At 44.0% G+C, this 18235-nt stretch overlaps 1 protein-coding gene across 10 annotated transcripts in view; it reads right to left on the bottom strand.

The window, feature by feature from the left end:
• Positions 1–3690: 3690 nt before the first annotated feature.
• Positions 3691–18235, bottom strand: part of FHOD3 (formin homology 2 domain containing 3) — a 584424-nt gene continuing 569879 nt past the window's right edge. For all 10 annotated transcript variants that reach the window (XM_053571099.1, XM_053571100.1, XM_053571102.1 and 7 more), the window contains 2 exons: positions 15053–15214; positions 3691–4295 (listed from right to left, as the gene is read on the bottom strand). In XM_053571099.1, the coding sequence (XP_053427074.1) occupies positions 4213–4295; positions 15053–15214 (245 nt within the window). In that variant the 3' untranslated portion in view covers positions 3691–4212. The remainder of the gene's footprint in view (positions 4296–15052; positions 15215–18235) is intronic.

The raw sequence follows: 18235 nt of genomic DNA, 5'->3' as shown, positions 1-18235 counted from the left end.
ACATCTCCCTCTGTTCTTCTAAGAATGCTCATAATTGGATTTGGGGGATATCCAGATAATCCAGGATAAGCTCCCTATGTCAAGATCCTTAGTTCAATCACACTTGCAAAGATCTCTCCTTATAAGGTAACACCTACAAATTCCAGGGTTTAGGACCCATATTGTGTGTGTGTGTGTGTGTGTGTAGTTGTCATTGTTGTATTAGATGGCTAGGGCTGGGTTTGAACCTGCCAGCCTTGGTGTACGAGGCACCCTACCCACCAGCTACAGGCACTGCCCACCCAAATCATTTTTTAAACAGAAAGAAAAAACCTTAATATCGCAAAGAAGGGTGGTGCCTATGGCTCCGGCCCCATCTACCAAGTGTGGCAGGTTCAAACTGGGCCCGGCCGAACTGCAACAAAAAATAGCCAGGTGTTGTGGCGGGCGCCTGTAGTCCCAGCTACTTGGGAGGCTGAGGCAAGAGAATCGCCTAAGCCCAGGAGTTGGAGGTTGCTTTGAGCTGTGTGACGCCACGACACTCTACCAAGGGCGACAAAGTAAGACTCTGTCTCTACACAACATATATATATATATATGTTGTATATATATATGTTGTATATATATGTTGTATATATATATCTCGCAAAGAAACCAAAACCTAGTCATCTTTAACAGAAAAGTATTTGCCTTTCTTTACCAGCAGTTTTGTAATTTCCATTCATATTCAGACATACAAGCGTAAATATTTATGGTAATGACCAGAAAGATTAGCAATAGTATCTTACAAGTTTAAGGTGCTCTTAAATTCAATACTTCTGAAAGGTCTTTTAGAGAACTTTACTATTCTGAATTAAAAATGGCTAATAAAGGCTGCCAGAAGGAGTGGCTACAGGAGAGAGGAAATGAGCAATAGGAAAACTTTAGTTTCACTAAAAACTACTAAACCACTAAGTTTAAAGATACAGATTGATTTTTCTTATAAGTCTTTCTATGGCCTTTTTGATAGAGAGATTCCCCCCAGGGGAACTGAATAATCTAAACAGAAGAGAAATGATCCTGGAGTCTCCCTGCAAGTAGGGCTCTCAAGGACTCTCACCAGAGCATCTTTTACACACACACACACACACACACACACACACGTGTATGTATATGACACAGAGTCTCACTGTGTTGCCTAAGCCGGAGGGCAGTGGCTATTCACAGGTATAATCATAGTGCACTGCGGCCTCAAACTCCTAGACTTAAGTGATCCTCCCACCTTAGCCTCCTAAGGAGCAGGGACTACAGGCATGCACCACTTCACTGACTATCACTCAGGCATCCTAACTGCTCCTCAACATTGGTACACAGGGCCTCTGTGCTCACCTCCTGTGGCATGTCTGTCCTGTCGCTGAGTTGGAAGGCATTTCTCTGGGCAAAAGAGACATGGCTAGAGCTGGTCTCTTACACCACATCCCATGTTCCTCAGATATTACTAGGCATTAAAAAAATGTTTAGTGAGGGCCTCAGTTGCTGCCTCCTGGCTTCAGGGCAGGAAAGGATGAGGCATGGATCTCTAGGCACACAGTGTTAAGAGGGCTTTGCTTCACCACGTCCAAGTTGCTCAGTTACTTGATAGCAATTAAAAACCAGTTGTCTTAAGGAATGTAAATATATTTCATTTTGCCCAGTTCTCAAAAATACCATCTTTAGTCTCTAACTCCCACTGACCCCAGAGGGGGAAAAAAGGAAAAAATATTACCCTGTAGCTTAGTAGTTTCCAAAATTGTCTTCACACTAGAATTAGGAAGATGGAGATAAGATCTTTTAAACATTTCTAAGTCCAGGCCCCACTCCAGACCAACTAAATCACAATCTCTGGTGGAGACACAGAAATATCAGTAACTCTTGAAGCACAAGTGAATCCAATAAGCAGACTAGGCTGGGAACGGCTGCCCTACCTTATTCCCGTACAACAATGGGATTATTGACGATGCTATTCCCAGTAAAAGGGATCCTTTTTACCTAGCTGTAAACAGGCTAACTTCTTCTGGAGAACTTTTTGATTCCTACAATGAGATTAACATTAGATTTATTCAGCCACTTCCTTCTGAATGTGACCTTTTATTCTAAAGCAACAATCCAGCCGAATACTAAGGATCCCCAGGAAGATATCAGTGTATTTGATAAATACAAACAGTGTGACAAAAATGCAACTTCCTTTTGTTTATACATCATTATCCCATGTGATAGATATCCCATATCTGTTTTCAGGGCCAAGCCAATAGGCAAATGCTCTCACAAACCATTACACCAAAAGTAGAAATCTTACTCATGCTATTTAGAACTATAAGGAAAATGAGTAATAATATCCTATGTTTTCTTTCCTTTTTTTTTTTTTTTTTTTGGTGAGACAGAGTCTCACGACATTGCCCTTGGTAGAGTGCCATGGCGTCACAGTTCACAGCAACCTCAAACTCCTCGGCTTAAGAGATTCTCTTGCCTTACCCTCCCAAGTAGCTGGGACGACAGGTGCCTGCCACATTGCCCGGCTACTTTTCTGTTACAGTTGTCATTGTTGTTTAGCAGGCCCTGGGATGGACTCAAATCCTACTCACTGAGCTATGGGCGCTGAGCCCCTATGTTTCCTTTTCAACAAGGTGACTAGATAAACTCAATACAGAGACTATGCCTTGCCATCCCAGGCTCTCCTGTATTATTCGACAAATGTCTGCTTGAAAGAGCTCCCTGTCTCTCAATAAGGATAGAACAGAACAGGGACACAGTCACAGAGGTCTATGAGGTAAATATATCTACCTTTAGCTTTTTAATACTGCGTATTGTCTATAAATCACATATGCCCAGATTTACGAAAGCAGAGTCACAGAGGTTTAGAAAACTGGGCAAAGATGGAGTTAGTGATATGATGAACCCTCCCTACCCTCTCCAGACATCTACTGCAATAGGTTACCTTTTCCTGTTTACAGAGGCAGAGGTTCTTTATGGGGAACCACGTGACCTGAGGGGCTTTGGTGGAAGGCTGTCCACTGCCTGGGTACAAGCCTTCCTCAGCACTGCTCCCTGGTTGCAGAGAGCCATTCATAAGACTTCCCCCCTCTGATCTTAGCTCTTGATGACCTGCACTAGAGAACCAAGTACCATTATGCACTGCATAATGACATTTTGGTCAATGATGTAGTCCATCAACAGCAATAGTCCCACAAGGTTATAATGGAGCTGAAAAATTCCTATAGGTGATGCTGTGGCTGACGTAACATTTCAGTGCACTCCATTACTCATGAGGTCATGTGATGCTGTGTAAACAGACCTACGGAGCTGTTGGTTGTACAGAAGTACACCTTAATGTCCTTGGCCTTTATGTTCATTCACCTCTCCCTCTAACTCACCCAAAGCAACTTTAAGTGCCCTGTACAGGTGTACATTTTTAGTTGCTACTCTAATTTTTGTTTCAGCATCACAAATCAAGCAAAAGCAACAACATGGCTAACACATCCCCTGCCACAAGGCCTTATGTCCAATTAAATCAGGAGTTTCAAGGCACATGCTGTTGATAATACTTGTTCTATTAGCAAAATAGAGCCCAAAGAGCCTGAACGCCTTTCCAAGCAAGGGTGTTGCTGATGAAAGTGAGAAGAGGTTTTGTGATTCTAATGGAGGCAAGCCTGTGAAGCTAAGGTCCTATACAAGGGGAATAAAAGTTTCTCATGATGGCATTAAACTCTATTTATTTAGTATTTGAAACATGGTGTACATTTATGTATTTGTATAAACATTTAGTACATCTAAAATCCACAACTGGTAAACAATCTGTGCTTTCTTTTGTGTACAAGTTTGGAGTTTACATCCAGACATTTGAGGGTTGTGGAGATCCAGTCTGTGAATCTAATCAAATTGCCTCATATACCATAATAACTGTGACAGGAGTGATTTGCTCTTTGAAGGGGCTGTTCCTTGCCCCAGAAAGGTGTCACACTTTGGAACTAATAAACCAGGTATCAAAGAATCAAGAGAAACACAGCTGACATGATGGAGAAATTATGTGCAGGACACTCTTGGGGATCCAAGTCAATGCATAGCAGGCACCACAAGCCATGTGACACGGGGAAGTGAGCACTCCCTTTTCTGAACCATTGGATGTTTGGGTCAGGTCTTCCCACCCCAAAGGGAGGAGTTCTGTCCAGCATGAGCATTCCCTCTGCTCAGCAAACTTCTTGGGGTGCCTCATGAGCATCAGAGCTGCAACTCCGAGGCACCAACCAAGCCCAGGGCTCTGGCTTCTTCTGGTGTCAGGCCGCTCTTCAAGGTCCTTCGTACTGCATCAGCACCCGCAGATCACAGCCAGAGGGAGAGAAGAGAAGGAGGTATTAGCAGCGAGGCATAGGCCAATCAGTACACCAGTCCCTGCTTCTCCCCAAGGACTTTCCAGACAGCCACGGGGCCCAGATAGTGCCCTTGCTGGCACACCCTGGCCGTCTGTCTGCTATAGTGCAAACATCTTGGCATTATAATGGGCTAATCTGAACATATTATGGGCATTGAGCTGGAGAGATGAGAGGAGTTGGAGGACTTACAAAGAGGACAGAAGGGAGGTGAGGTTCACCCTCACAAAGTTTCTGAGACATGGGTGCAAACTGCCAAAGTATGGATGGCATGCTGAGACTTCACCATCTGCCCAATAAAGAGCGTATCAGAGATGGAAATGTAATTCCAGAGCATAGGAAAATGTGAGTTCCAATGATACAAATTAGGTTTGATAATGAGCAGTGCATAAACAAAGGGACCCCAGAGACAATGATTAGTATAACCAGTGACTCCTTGCATAATTCATGCCAAGAAGCAAACTGCTAAAATACTTTTGGGTGAATGTGGTAGGTGTTTTGTATGTAACACACAAGGCTGAAGAAGGGACAATGACCACCTTCACTGCTTCATGGGGGTCAATTGGCAATTGGATGCTCACATTTAAATGACTTAGAATTGCCTTGTTTTGCTTGGCATTATGGTTTTTTCCATTGTTTAGTACTGATCAATTCTGACTTAAAATAAAGGCTAGATAAAGGTGAATGAGGCAGCTACCCCTCTCAAGATAAATCCCTTCATCTGAAAGGTTGACTAATTATATTTTCCTTAATTTACAAATTGTATTTGGTCTACTGTGTATTCCTACGTGGGTTATACAGAGTTTGATGGTATTTGTTCTATTTTTAGAAGAGGCATGTTATAATCTTACCTAAATCTCAAATCAGCCAGAGTCTCTGAGATGATCAAGGCAGGCTGATCATCAAGGTTTGGAGAACACTAAGCCCACCTTAGTGTCTTCCCATTTTCCTTGCCAGACCCCACTCCTCTCATCTTTTCCCCAGAGGCCCAGGGCCACACCTATGGGTCTGCAGATGCTCACATGGACTGAGGACAAAAGATCCTTCCCTGAACAGAAGCTCACATAGCCTGAGGACAAAAGATCTGAAATACCCAGATCCATGGTAGAAGGAACAGAGGTTAATATCTATTAATAAATGGCTTCTTCTCTCCCAGAAATCAGCACTTTGAATAGGGGCCAACATCCAATCTACCAACTGGTCAAGTGACAATTTATGGAGAACCTATTATGTGCTCAGCATTTAACTCAAGGAATCAAAACTCTTATGGAAGACTCACAGACATCAAATATGGCTTTTTCAAAAGACACAGAATGTGTGGTGACCCTCACTTCATACCAACCCCCACCATGCACTTCTAAGCCTAGCCTTGTGCTCCAGAGTCATCCATCTACAGCTGCTCATGTGATAGCTTTCCCTCCCCAGACTCTGGCTCCTTGGGCTCCAGACCAAGTGTCTAACTTGACTAGACAAAATGTTTAGCTCCAGAATCTTGGCTGGAGGCAGATTACTTTTAACTGAATCGTGGAATCCATTCTATGGGGCAGCAGTAAAAATACTAGTTTGTAATAACACATTATGTTCTTTAAACATGTCTTAAAAGTGTTTGTTAAAGAAAGATAACAATTTTAACTGCAGAAAATAAGATAAAATATCTCTCTTGAATAAGAAAGACCTCTTGCTGAGACCTCTTAACCAAGATACAAAATACTGCCTGAGAAAGTACATGTTGCGCTAGCTGTGCATCTTAAATTTCATGAGCTGCAGAAGAGAGCATGGATGTGAGTCTATGAACCACAATCTTTGTGCATTTAGGTGCATTTTCTTGGCTGAATGATCACAGAAGACCTCACAGATTCTTAGGCATTTTACCTAAGAAGGTATTTAAAGATGCCTACTCACTTTTGATGTTGCAAATCACTTTGGACTTTCTCCCCCAGCCCTTCTTACCCCTCCAGCCAGAGCACATTGAAGACTTAGTTCCCTTTGTTTGTCCCATGTGTCCCTGAAAAGTGAGTATTCATAGAAAAATCTCCTCCATTTATGGAAACTTGATTTCTGTGGGCCTTCATAACAAATAAGATAAATTCTCTTAGACATGTATTAACCCCTCAGTGCAATGAAAAAGACCTGGAGAATCTGAACACTCAATTCACTTTCCCATTTGAAAGTCCATGTGAAACCAAAGAAATCTGCTAAAATCAGTTGCATACCCAGATTCAAGTCACACACAAAGGGCTCTTTGAGTGTCCCTTCATCCATCTGTCTGCTGGCCAGTTCATTTGTCATTCAGCAGATGATACCTGAGTGACTACCGTGAGCCAGGTGTTATGATTAGAGCCTCTGGGTCCTGGCGGCAGGGACACAGTGTGAGGAGAGACACTCAGTGCAGCAGACCAGATCCAGACAAGGAGCTGGCTCTCACTCAGGTTTTCAGAGAGCAAAAAAGGGCTGGGGACATGGAAGAACCAGGGGTCCAACAAACAGAGGCTGGATATGGAATAATACTTAGTCAACTTGGACGGTAGAAACAACTGTCCCACCAAATGGAGGACCTCTCAAGCACTGGAGTGAAGTGGCGGCTGGGTCACAGTCTGATAAGATCAGACCTGGCCCTCCCCACTGCCCATTTCTGTCCTGCTTGAATGCTCTGGCTGAACGGAAGCTGCTCTCCAGCCTTTCACATGTGACAGCCTCCCCCAGCCCAGAAGCCACTTAGCAGAGAAGAGAGTGGAAATGTTTAATCCCACCTGTGTTGCAGCTCCACCACAGACAGCATGGGCCATTCTGATAGTGGCAGCAGCTGCTCTGTGCCCCAAGCACTGGTGACAGCTTCCATGATGCTGAAGTGACAGCAGGGGACCTGACAAAGGCACCTCTGCTGTCGATATGCAGCACAGGACTGTCTAGGGAGTCAAGGGAAAACCGTAAGTTCTTTTTCTTTTTTTTTTCCTACTCAAAAAATTTTTCATCCCATGAGGGCAGCACCTGTGGCTCAAAGGAATAGGGCACTGACACCATATGCCGGAGATGGTGGGTTCAAACCCGGCCCTGGCCAAAAACTGCAAAACAAAATTTCATTCCACAAAGTGCTCTTTACTAAAATGAATCTGATCTGAGAACAATGGTGATGGTCTGTGTCTATGTGAATTGTTTTGTTTCATCTTTACGGAAGCTCTCCTGAGGAGATAAGGACAAGCTCTGTTGTCTCCAGTGTAAGTGAGCAAACGGCAGCACAGAGAGCTGGGGGCACTGGTACAGGATACACAGTAAGGATTTGGGCCAGGATGTTGGGTCACAGCCCTCACCAGAAACAGCCACGTCCTGATGCCTGGCAGGACATTTTTTTTTAAGGGACAAGGTCTCACTCTGTCACCCAGGCTGGAATGCAGTGGGCAATCATGGTTCACTGCAACCTCAAACTCTTGGGCTTATGCCATCCTCAGCCTCTCAAGTAGCTGTGACTATAGGTATGCATTCCTGTGCCCAGCTAGTTGTTATTGATATATATATATATATATATATATATATATTTTTTTTTTTTTTTAAGGGTGGTCTCACTATGTTGCCCATACTGGTTTTGAGCTCCTGGCCTTAAGTGACCCTCTTGCCTTGGCCTCCCAAAGTGTTGGGATCACAGGCTGGCAGGACATGTCCTGATAAAGTTGACCAAGCTTTCTTTAGACATGCTGGAGATCTCTCTGTGCTCTTTTACCTTTGCATCACTGCCAGATGTTTTCTCTTCTTTTATTTTTGCACATAATGTCAAACATAATGTAAAAAAAAAAGTTTTTTTATGTTTTAAAAATCCCTAAGATTCTAAAGATTTTCTCTTTTCTATCAAGTATACTATGAGCAGTATATCTAGGATTAAACTATTGTCAGAACTTTAAGATGCCTTAAATGTTCACGTCTCGGTTAGGTGGTCACTGGGCCTACTGCTGTTCAACCCTGCCCACTTATGCACTCCTCATTCCATCTGCTGAGTGGAGTCAGAATGGCAGGTCCAGTCATGCCCCTTTGGACATTTTGTTACATGAAACCCTGTCCATTAAAAGTAGAGGTTTCCCAAACTGAGAAACATTCTAAAAAATAACTTACCAGAACTTTTTAAGAGTGTCAAGATCATCAAATGCCTTCACCCCTCCCCCCCAGATCAGAGGAGGCTCGGGAGACGTGATGACTAAATGCAATGTGGTATTCTGAGTAGGATCTTGGAGACAAAAGAGGACCTTAGTAGCAACATTTGTGAAATGTGAAAAAAGCCTCCGTTCAGTTAGTGGTACTATACTGATGTTAATTTCTTAGTTTCTATCAATCGTCCTATGGTTATGCAAGGTGCTAACATTAGGGAAAGCTGGAGGAAGGATAACAAAGACTCTCTGCACTATTTTTGCAATTTTTCTGTAAGTCTAAAATTCTTTCAAAAGAAAAAGTTAACAATGAAACTTGGGACTACAACAACGAAAAAGCAGAGGTTCCCAAAACTGGTTGACTTAAACTCAACTTCTGGGACTCACCCCAGACACACCGAACAAGAGTCTCTGGGAGAGGCCGACATGCACACAGTGCCCTTCCCCAGGGATTAGACGGCCAGCCAGCAACTTAAGCCACTGCTATCTGAGATGCAGGGAAAGGCAGGATGCTCAGAAGATGATCGTTTTTGCAGTGACAGGGTTGAAGTCTCCAAGCTCTGCCTAACCCAAAATGAAGTGCACTCATGCTGAGACTGCTCTCAGAAATAATCATGGCCTTGAGCACATATATAGTCACTGGTCTGGCTGGTGTCCTTGGCTTCTCAGAGGCCCTACCATACTTCCCTGTTGTAACTGTGGCTACGTTGGCATCCAGTGCTCCTTAATAATCTCTCTGGTTCCTAGAAAAAAAAACTGAACAGAAAGCCATCAGTTAAGGTGCAAAAGCTGACTGCTGCTTATGAGCATGGTTGAGTATGGAATTTGGCCTAAAAGGAAACAGACATTCTCCCCATTGTTTTCTGGGGGAGCTCACCTAAACTTGGGAAAGTCTGTAGACAGGAAGGAAGGGTGCCTTGGAAACCCACAGATTTAGGGTTTTCAGCAATATTTCAAGTTAAGGGTAGGTCAAAACTGCCTTCTCCCTTTTTAGGTTAAGTCTAGTTCATTGTTTTCTACCAGTGTCACAAAAATACCAAGTGTCTTGCTGATACCACAGACTTCACCCGCACAGGCGCAAGCATCCCAGGGGTAAAAAAGGTAGAGATAGGCCTGGTCTACTTACTGCAGCTGGCAATGTGAGGTAGACAGTGGGGCAGGGAGAGGTGGTAAAGGCAGCAGAGTGACAACTGGGTAGGATCACACAAGGCAGCCCCTAACCACCTGTAGGCAGTTGTAAATTCCAACCAACAACAGGTAACTGTGGACAATAGCAGGACAGAACCCTGGGATGGGGGAGGAAGGTGTGGAAACCTGTCATAGGTGTTGCACTTAACCCCACAACTGCCTTCAATGCACTCATTCCTGAGCATGGAAATAGATTCCTTTTGAAATTGACAGCAAACACAATGAAATACTACAAACATCAGCTGGTAAGCACTTCCCTGAGCACCATTCTGGGAACCCTCTGCTTTGCCCTCAGAACAGCTTCTGGATGTAGGAAGGACAGATTCTTGGATTCCTCTTTTTACTGATCCTCCCTCCTTTTAAACCTCTACTCTAAGCCAGATGGGTGCCTGCCACTCAAACAGATATGGTGGAGGACATAAAAGCCAGCCTCCTCTTTCAGTGTGCCAGTTTCAGAGGATGATTCATCTGAAAATGAAAGAACCAGAGAGCCATTCAATGCAGCAAAACACTTCAGAACACTTCTTGCATCCATTCTTTAACCTGAAGACTTCTACCTCAGCCCCCACTTTCTGACTTGTTATGTCAGTGTCCTGGTTCTGGCCTGGCTTTACTCTGAAGTGAGGGATGCCCTCCAATATACAGGGACTTCTCCACTTGAGTTGAGGAAAAAGACCTTTGGTTCTCTCCCAGTCTTGTTCTGTGTACCCTTCTGTCCTGTCCTTTTCATAGGAGGGTCAGTCTATCTTTAATGAGCTCTAAAAATCAAGGTCCCCACTGAAGAGCCACACTAGAATCTAGAGCAGCACACGAGGTAAGCTGGGTCAACCATTTCACAGGCTGGAAATCACCTGGACAATTTGAAACATTTTACTTAATGAGCCTCTGATTGGTACCAGCTGGAAGAGTAGCAGATCTGAACCATGGGCACCTGTAAATCCAATAAGATGCCCTTGGTGTATTGCAGCTGACTGCGTAGTCCAGGCTTTAGTGGGACATTTGCCATGCATGTTTAGTTATCTCAGAGGTTCCTCAAGTGGCTTGGCTTCAGGGCCATAAATTGCAAGCTTAGGGGATAGGTTATTTAGTTTCCTGCAATAGCTTGACTATTATTGTCTTTAGCCAAATGAGTTATGGCCTAAGTATGTTGGTTATTCATTATCCACTTGCCTCAGTGCCACCATGAAATAATCAAATCAAATCCAGCACATTTTGAGGGTGAGGCCCAAAGCACTAAACTTCACATCAATTTTGCAAATTGCTTTTTCTTATTCCTTTAACCTCTTGTAAAAAGCTGCAGTTTATTATCCTTTATAATAGCTATCAAAGTCTAATGTCCCCCATCTTAAATTTCTGTTGATAGTGCCATTACTAATAAATTAAACCTGTTACAGAAAAACACATACATGCTGTACTGTATTTGTTATAGTAACTATGTCATGGGGAAAATGTGTTTGGCTAAATAAAAAGAATATGCGGCTGTTCTGCATAAAATTGAAATGGAAATGATACCACAGGAAATTATTTTATGTCAACCACAAAAACAGGCAAAATATCTCTCCAGCCAGATTGAAGAGGAGAATTAACTGAGGGTGTCATTGTTCTCAGTGACATTATGTGTCTTTCTAAGAATCTGGTCCTCTCTAGACCAGAGGAGAGGGTATGGCCAACACAGACACCTAACCTCTAGGAGGAGCACAGACCCTGAGCTTTCAGGGCTGGACAGGCCAATGTCCCATGTCTTGTCTCCTTTTCTGAGGTCCCTGGCCCAGAGCTTCCCACCCTAACCCAGTGTCTCCCCCAGCACTCCCCTTGGCCCACTTCCCTACAGGCTCTTCCTGCTTCTCCCCACAGTGATTCCTGCACTGAGGCTGCCCACTGCAGGAAGCCCATGAGTTAACAGATGTAAGGTTCCTGCCATTTGGTTATCAGTTTCTTGAAGTAACTAACAGATAGTGAATAAAAAGTAATACTGAAGATAATCTACCTAAGACTTTAAAAAGCCCTCTGGAAGTCTCATTTAAAATCTCTTTTAAGGGCGGCGCCTGTGGCTCAGTCGGTAGGGCGCCGGCCCCATATACCGAGGGTGGCGGGTTCAAACCCGGCCCCGGCCAAACTGCAACCAAAAAATAGCCGGGCGTTGTGGCGGGCGCCTGTAGTCCCAGCTACTCGGGAGGCTGAGGCAAGAGAATCGCTTAAGCCCAGGAGTTGGAGGTTGCTGTGAGCTGTGTGAGGCCACGGCACTCTACCGAAGGCCATAAAGTGAGACTCTGTCTCTACAAAAAAAATAAATAAATAAAATCTCTTTTAAAAGTATATTTCCTATCATGACATGATATGGATAAATCATTCATAAAAGAAGAAACACAAATGGCAACAAGCTTAACATCCCTAGAGTGGAGGAAAACATTTAAAACCAGGAGGAAATACTACTCCTTCCCCTTCAGGTGGACAAAATGGAAGTGTTGTCTTGGCCTGGAGCAACGGAGATCCAGCACACAGTCTGAGTTTGGATTAGCCTCTTCTCTTTGCAGAAGAATTGGTCACCTCCACTCCTGTTCTCATGTCCCAGGGCTGACCACCTTATTGTAAAGGAGAATCACTGGGGTGTGGAGGATGCCAAGAGCCAGATGACCTCTGAGCAAATGATTTGCAGCTGGGGAACGGACCCTCGGGCGATTCGTCCACAGGGGCTCCTTGCGGAGAAAGAGCCTGAGCCAATGGTGATCCCTAGGCACGCATTCTTTGTCTAACACTCCCCTCATCTGTCTTGTGCTGTCTCAATAAAAGGCTACTGCAGAGGTTGCTCGTGGCTATCCTGCAAATAAGGTTAGCCTACCTCCTGCAAGCTTGTACTTCTAATCCGCGTCACACCTGGTTCCTTTCTGCAGGGACCGAGTCCAGGGTCATAGGGGCCACTAGGGGCTGCAACACTGGTGATCTCCCCATGGGATAGGGGCTATGAATCTGCATTTCTAGCAAACCTCCAGGAGATACAAATACTGTCTGAGGTCCAACTTTAAGGAGCAAGTTCCTAGCCAAGTTCTTTTACAGGGGCACCAGGGGACAGGAAAGAATTCACAGCAGTACAGAGAAAAAACAAAATATCAGAAGAAATAAATGTAAAAGACTTAGATATTGATACTGCTGGACCCCACAAACACTTTTTTTTTTTCTTTTTGAGACAGAGTCACTGGTAGAGTGCCGAGTGCCACAGTGTCATAGCTCACAGCAACCTCAAACTCTTGGGCTCAAGCAATCCTCTTGCCTCAGCTTCCCTAGTAGCTGGGCCTATAGGTGCCTGTCACTATACCCACCTAGTTTTTTTTTTTTTTTTTTTTTTTTTTCTATTTTTAGTGGCAACAGGATCTCACTCTTGCTCAGGCTAGTCTTGAACTCCTAAACTCAAGTAATCCACCTGCCTTGGCCTCCCAGAGTACTAGGATTACAGGCATGAATCCCTGTGGCTGGACCACAAACATATTCTTGAAGATATAAAAGACCAATCTCTCTGAATGGCGATTTCACATTTTAAAAATGGAGGGAATGTGGGACAGGGCACACAGTGGTGGGAGAGCCTACCTCCTAGTGCCACTAATCCCCCGGGGCAGCGGTAGGGACTCAGACTGCAAGGCCCTGCTCCTGAGGCCCTGAAGTAGTTGGCCTGGATATAGTCCAGATACCTGAAATTTAACATTTCTGCAGAACATTCTAATGTGCAGTCAGGGTTCAGAACCACAGCTCAAGAGCCAGCAGTATCAACCTCATCTAGGGACTTGCCAGAAGCAGACTCTCAGGGCACCCCTCTTTTTTTTTTTAATTTATGATTAATATGAGGGTACAAATGATTAGGTTGCACTGTTCTCATTTGTTAGACAAAGTCCAGGTTATAGTTGAGCCCTTCACACAGGAAGTATGCCATATACTCCTACATTGTGCCCATTAGGTGAGAGCTTACTACAATCTCTCCGTCCTTCACTCTCCCTCCTTGTTTCTCCCCCTCCCCTCACTTGAATTGTGTTTTTCTCTTATGTGGGTGTGTAGTTGTTCATCTACTCGTTTCAATATTAGTATTGAGTACATTGGATGCTTCTTTTCCATTCTTGTGATACTTTACTAAGTACAATGTTCTCCAACTCCATCCAGGTTAATACAAAAGATGTAAAGTCACCACCTTTTTATGGCCGAGTAGTATCCCATGGTATACATATAAGACATTTAGTAATCCATTCATGGGTTGATGGGCACTTGGGTTGATGCCACATCTTGATAGGCCACCCATATTACTGAATGAGACAGAATCATATCCTCTCCCTCCCCACACCCCATCCAAATGTTATTTTTCCCTTCTGGAAACTAAAGCAGAGCCACTAGGTCCAACTACCCAGCCCATACTCCATCACCTCCTGTGTGAATCCCAAGTGTTGATCCAACCCTCTGAGCTTGAGTTTTCACTGAACTCCCTGTCTACCTGGAGTCACTTTTGGGAGAACAGGGGAAGGCCACCATCCCTTATTCTCAGAGGCAAAGCCACTGAGGACACAAGCTTTCTTAGTGTGACCTGACAGTGGGCTGAAGCTTAGGAGCTGGCACTCTTCTGAAACACCCCAGGCCAGCTGATGCAGGCAAATGGCAAAAGACCCCCAGGATTCTGTTTCTGCATAGAGAACTTTTCCTGTGAGTAGGCATAGCACCAACCAGAGAGGCAACTCCTCCCTGAGCCCAGTGGCCAGAAGAAGGCCATAGGCTCAGACCAAAGGGAAAATCATTCACTTTGATTGAGATGAATCCTTTACTTGATGGCAAAAGGAAAAAACTGGCCAATCTATGCTAACATTAAATATTTTAAGCATTCTAATGACCATCACCTGCTACCCCTGGTTTTCACCTTCAACATGCTGTAGCAGTGGTTCTCAACCTTCCTAATGCTGGGAGCCTTTAATTAGTTCCTGTGGGTCATGACCCACAGGTTGACAATCGCTGCTGTAAGAAATGGGAACCCCAGCAGGGGACTAATCTCTAGCCCAGCAAGCGACCCCTGATGGGGGGGTGAAGGGCAGAAATCCATCCTCCAGCAAAGCACCTGGGGCAGTACTTGATACTGGGCCCTACTTGTGCCTGCCTTACACACCAGGGACATTTAAGGACCTTTTTGACCTTCCTGGGGACAGACGTGGCTACAGCTCCTCTCCTCCACAATGACCAATCTTCACAGTTAACTTCTGTTGACAAGCACAGGTAGGCAGTCCAAGCAGCCAATGACAATTGACCAGAGCTGGACTCTCAGTTTCTACCTTTCCCAGGTCATATAGAACAGGAGGGCAGATGCCCACAGGGATGAGTCCCTCACCACTCCCCAAATGCACTCACGAGATTTCCGGTTGGCCCGGGACCGCTTCCTCTCCCTGGGCACCACTCGCTGACTGGGCACTTGGGTGGCCGACTTGACGATGAGGTCCATGATCTCATCGGCAGCATCGTCTGTGATGTTAGGTGAGTCATCAGTTCCCACAGTCCAGGAACCAGTGGATCCTGGAAAATTAAACCACGATGTAATCAAAAAGGAGAAAAACTCAGATGAAAATACATAGTATGATTCCTCCATGCAGCTGAATTCTGCCAGCAAAGGATCAGTTAAGGCCAGAGTGGGAGCCTAGGAGCTAGTGATAGCTGTAGAGCACTACCCTGTCCCTGGTTGCAGTAGGCACCACTGTCACCTATGGCCACTACCCTCTAGGCTCTGAACGAACCACCTTATAACACTGCTGTGTTTTTGTTGCTCATTGCTAACCTCTCTACCCCTGGGTGTGCTATCTTCACCTGCTTCATGCTGTGGTCACCCGAGGGCAGCTGACCCACACCACACCCTGTGGCATGTCACTGATACCCACCAGTGCCCATCTAGTAATGTAGAGAGATCCGCTGAGGGATTTACTGTGTCAGCTCTCTACTGAAGGACATATATGCCTAGTGAATGTCAACTAATCCTAATGTCTCACTGAGTTAAGTAGAAACCAATGGAGTGTGTCTTTTAAAAACTGTAATAGGATTGCCTCCTTCATCAGCAAAGGGGATGTTCACCTAAATTTTTCTTTGGTACATCTATCTGCTCCTTGACCAAAAAATACATTTATAAATAATTACATGTTAACACAGTCCAAGTCTGGCATAAAGGTATCTGCCCACAGATAAGCAAGAAGAAAGCACCACCAACATGGCTTGCAGGTAAGGTTAAACAGTTGGAAATAAATGCTAATATATTTAGAACTATGCCTTAGGGGTAGATCAACTTCCTTGTGAAATCTCTCCTATAAAGATGGTGAATAGGTGTCCACAGAGGAAAGATGTGCAATGTGCTCAGAGTTGATAATTTCCACTATCATTTTGTAATAGATGTACAAACTTCAAAAGCCTAGGTGGTAACTCTCAGAATCACTGCCTGTGAAACACAGGTACTCCTAGCCTCACTGAAGTACAGCTAAAGCTGAAGAATAGTGAGCTTCTCGCAATTCAGAGAACAAAATGAAAATAGCAATGAACATCTTAAATTTTGAGTTCTCCCATACTAATGTTTTTTTTTTTTTTTTAAGGTTTTAATACGTGAAGAAAGAAAAAAACTGGATATGAATGGAAGTGGTTGGGAAGAGTGGATCACAGTTTGGTAGCCTGCTATTTTCATAAACGTGTGTGTAGTGCAGTCATAATTTCTACTAGTAAAATTTACACAACTGGATTTAAGACGTAAATAATTCACACTTTGCCAAAGGAATGCTGATACTCCAGGTGCTTCACCACCTGCCTGCGTGAGACCTGTGGCCATAGGACAATGACGTTTTCAAATGACACGGGGATTTTTGTGGTTTAGTTTTGAAAATCTGTTTTGCTTATTATTTATTTTTTTTTTTTTCTGCTAGTCTCAAAATGAGAAGCCGCAGGTTGCCTTATTTTTAAGGCTGTTCTGCTCTGAAAGCGGCTGAACCAGACTTGAGTGCCTACTGTCTTATCCACCTGTTCCCACCCCTGATGACAAAAATCTTGCCTTATAGATTTTAATGGCTTGGCTTTTAAATTCTATAATTGTAGACTTCATTAGCACATGCACTCACTTTAATTTTTTTTTTTTTTATTGTTGGGGATTCATTGAGGGTACAATAAGCCAGGTTACACTGATTGCAATTGTTAGGCAAAGTCCTTCTTGCAATCATGTCTTGCCCCCATAAAGTGTGACACACACCAAGGCCCTACCCACCTCCCTCTGTCCCTCTTTAATTTTTAAAAAAAATTTTTTAAGTACAAGGAGAGGCTACTAACACCCATTAGATGCATAGGCACCAGGTCACCAGGGCACGCTGTGTTCTGTCATCACTGTCTTCCTGTTCCTTTGTGCCAGATCCTCAGCACCAGTTTACATGAGGGGATTTTTTTTCCCTCCACAGAGTTGTTATTTTAACAATTTTTTTGACCTCCTTTAGGTCTTAAACACCTTTGGCCATAATTTTGAAAGGAGGGCCTTATGAAACCATTCTCTGAAACCATGTGACTGCTATGGCCTTCCTATTTGCCAATGCACTCTCACTTTGTTGTTGTTGCTGTTAACAGATAAAAGAAATGGATAATTTCATTGGGGTTAGTGTGGTTCTTAAAAACCTCCATCATGGAACTCTGAAAATCTGGTCACATTTGGGTTCCCAGTGGCAGGTTTAGGAAGTTTTTGTTTTTTTTTTTAAATGGGAACATACTTACAGCACTAGGACATACAGGACAGTAAGTTGTACTTTTTCTGCTTATACCCAAGGGGATATAATCTACTTTTATCAGAAGACTAACTTTTCAGCTAAACCCTTACAAAACAGGTTCTTCTGAGAAATCAATGTTTGTGATTGTTGCTGAATATTTCTGCATTCTCAGGAGAGTCTAGGTTTTCCACTTGGAGGTAAAGGACCTCACAGTGTCACACTTTCAGACTGGGACTCTGCAGAGCCTCTGAACAATGGCCCCCCTCAGAGCACAGTGATCAGTAGTGCAATTCAATTGTGTTTTACTCAGCAATCTCCTATTTTCCCTTTTAGCTATTGACTTATAATTCTGTGTCTTATCTTGAAATGTCAAACTAACCTTCCAAAACACACAAGGCTCAATCAATTGTATTTGCTCGTAATACATTTTCAGAGCAGTGGGCCAGAAAGAAAGGCATCATCTGATCTTCTCCCCTGAGATTTGTGGACACCTTCCTGTCTCACACATTCCTGGGGATCTGCTGTCAAAGTAATGTGTCAGGAGATACTAAAAAGAGGTATCCTATCATAGGATCCCCGACCACCAGACTCACTTTTGTGATGATTTCATTCCCTCATGACCTCACTCCTGGTTCTACTTTTTATCTCTTCTCCTCTTAGTTACTGGCCCAATGCCTGATTGCCATTTATTTCCATTCTTCATGGCCATGTACATGCTCCTCTTCCAGGAACTGTTGCAGCCATAAGGAGAATTCTGCAGACACAGTCTATGCACCAAGGGGCCATCTGACTCATTAGTCTCCCGAGTGGTAGTGAG

Source organism: Nycticebus coucang, chromosome 19 (genome assembly GCF_027406575.1).
Source record: "Nycticebus coucang isolate mNycCou1 chromosome 19, mNycCou1.pri, whole genome shotgun sequence".
Lineage (NCBI taxonomy): Eukaryota > Metazoa > Chordata > Mammalia > Primates > Lorisidae > Nycticebus > Nycticebus coucang.
Note: the sequence above shows the minus strand (reverse complement) of the source record. Positions and strands in the feature narration are given on the sequence as shown.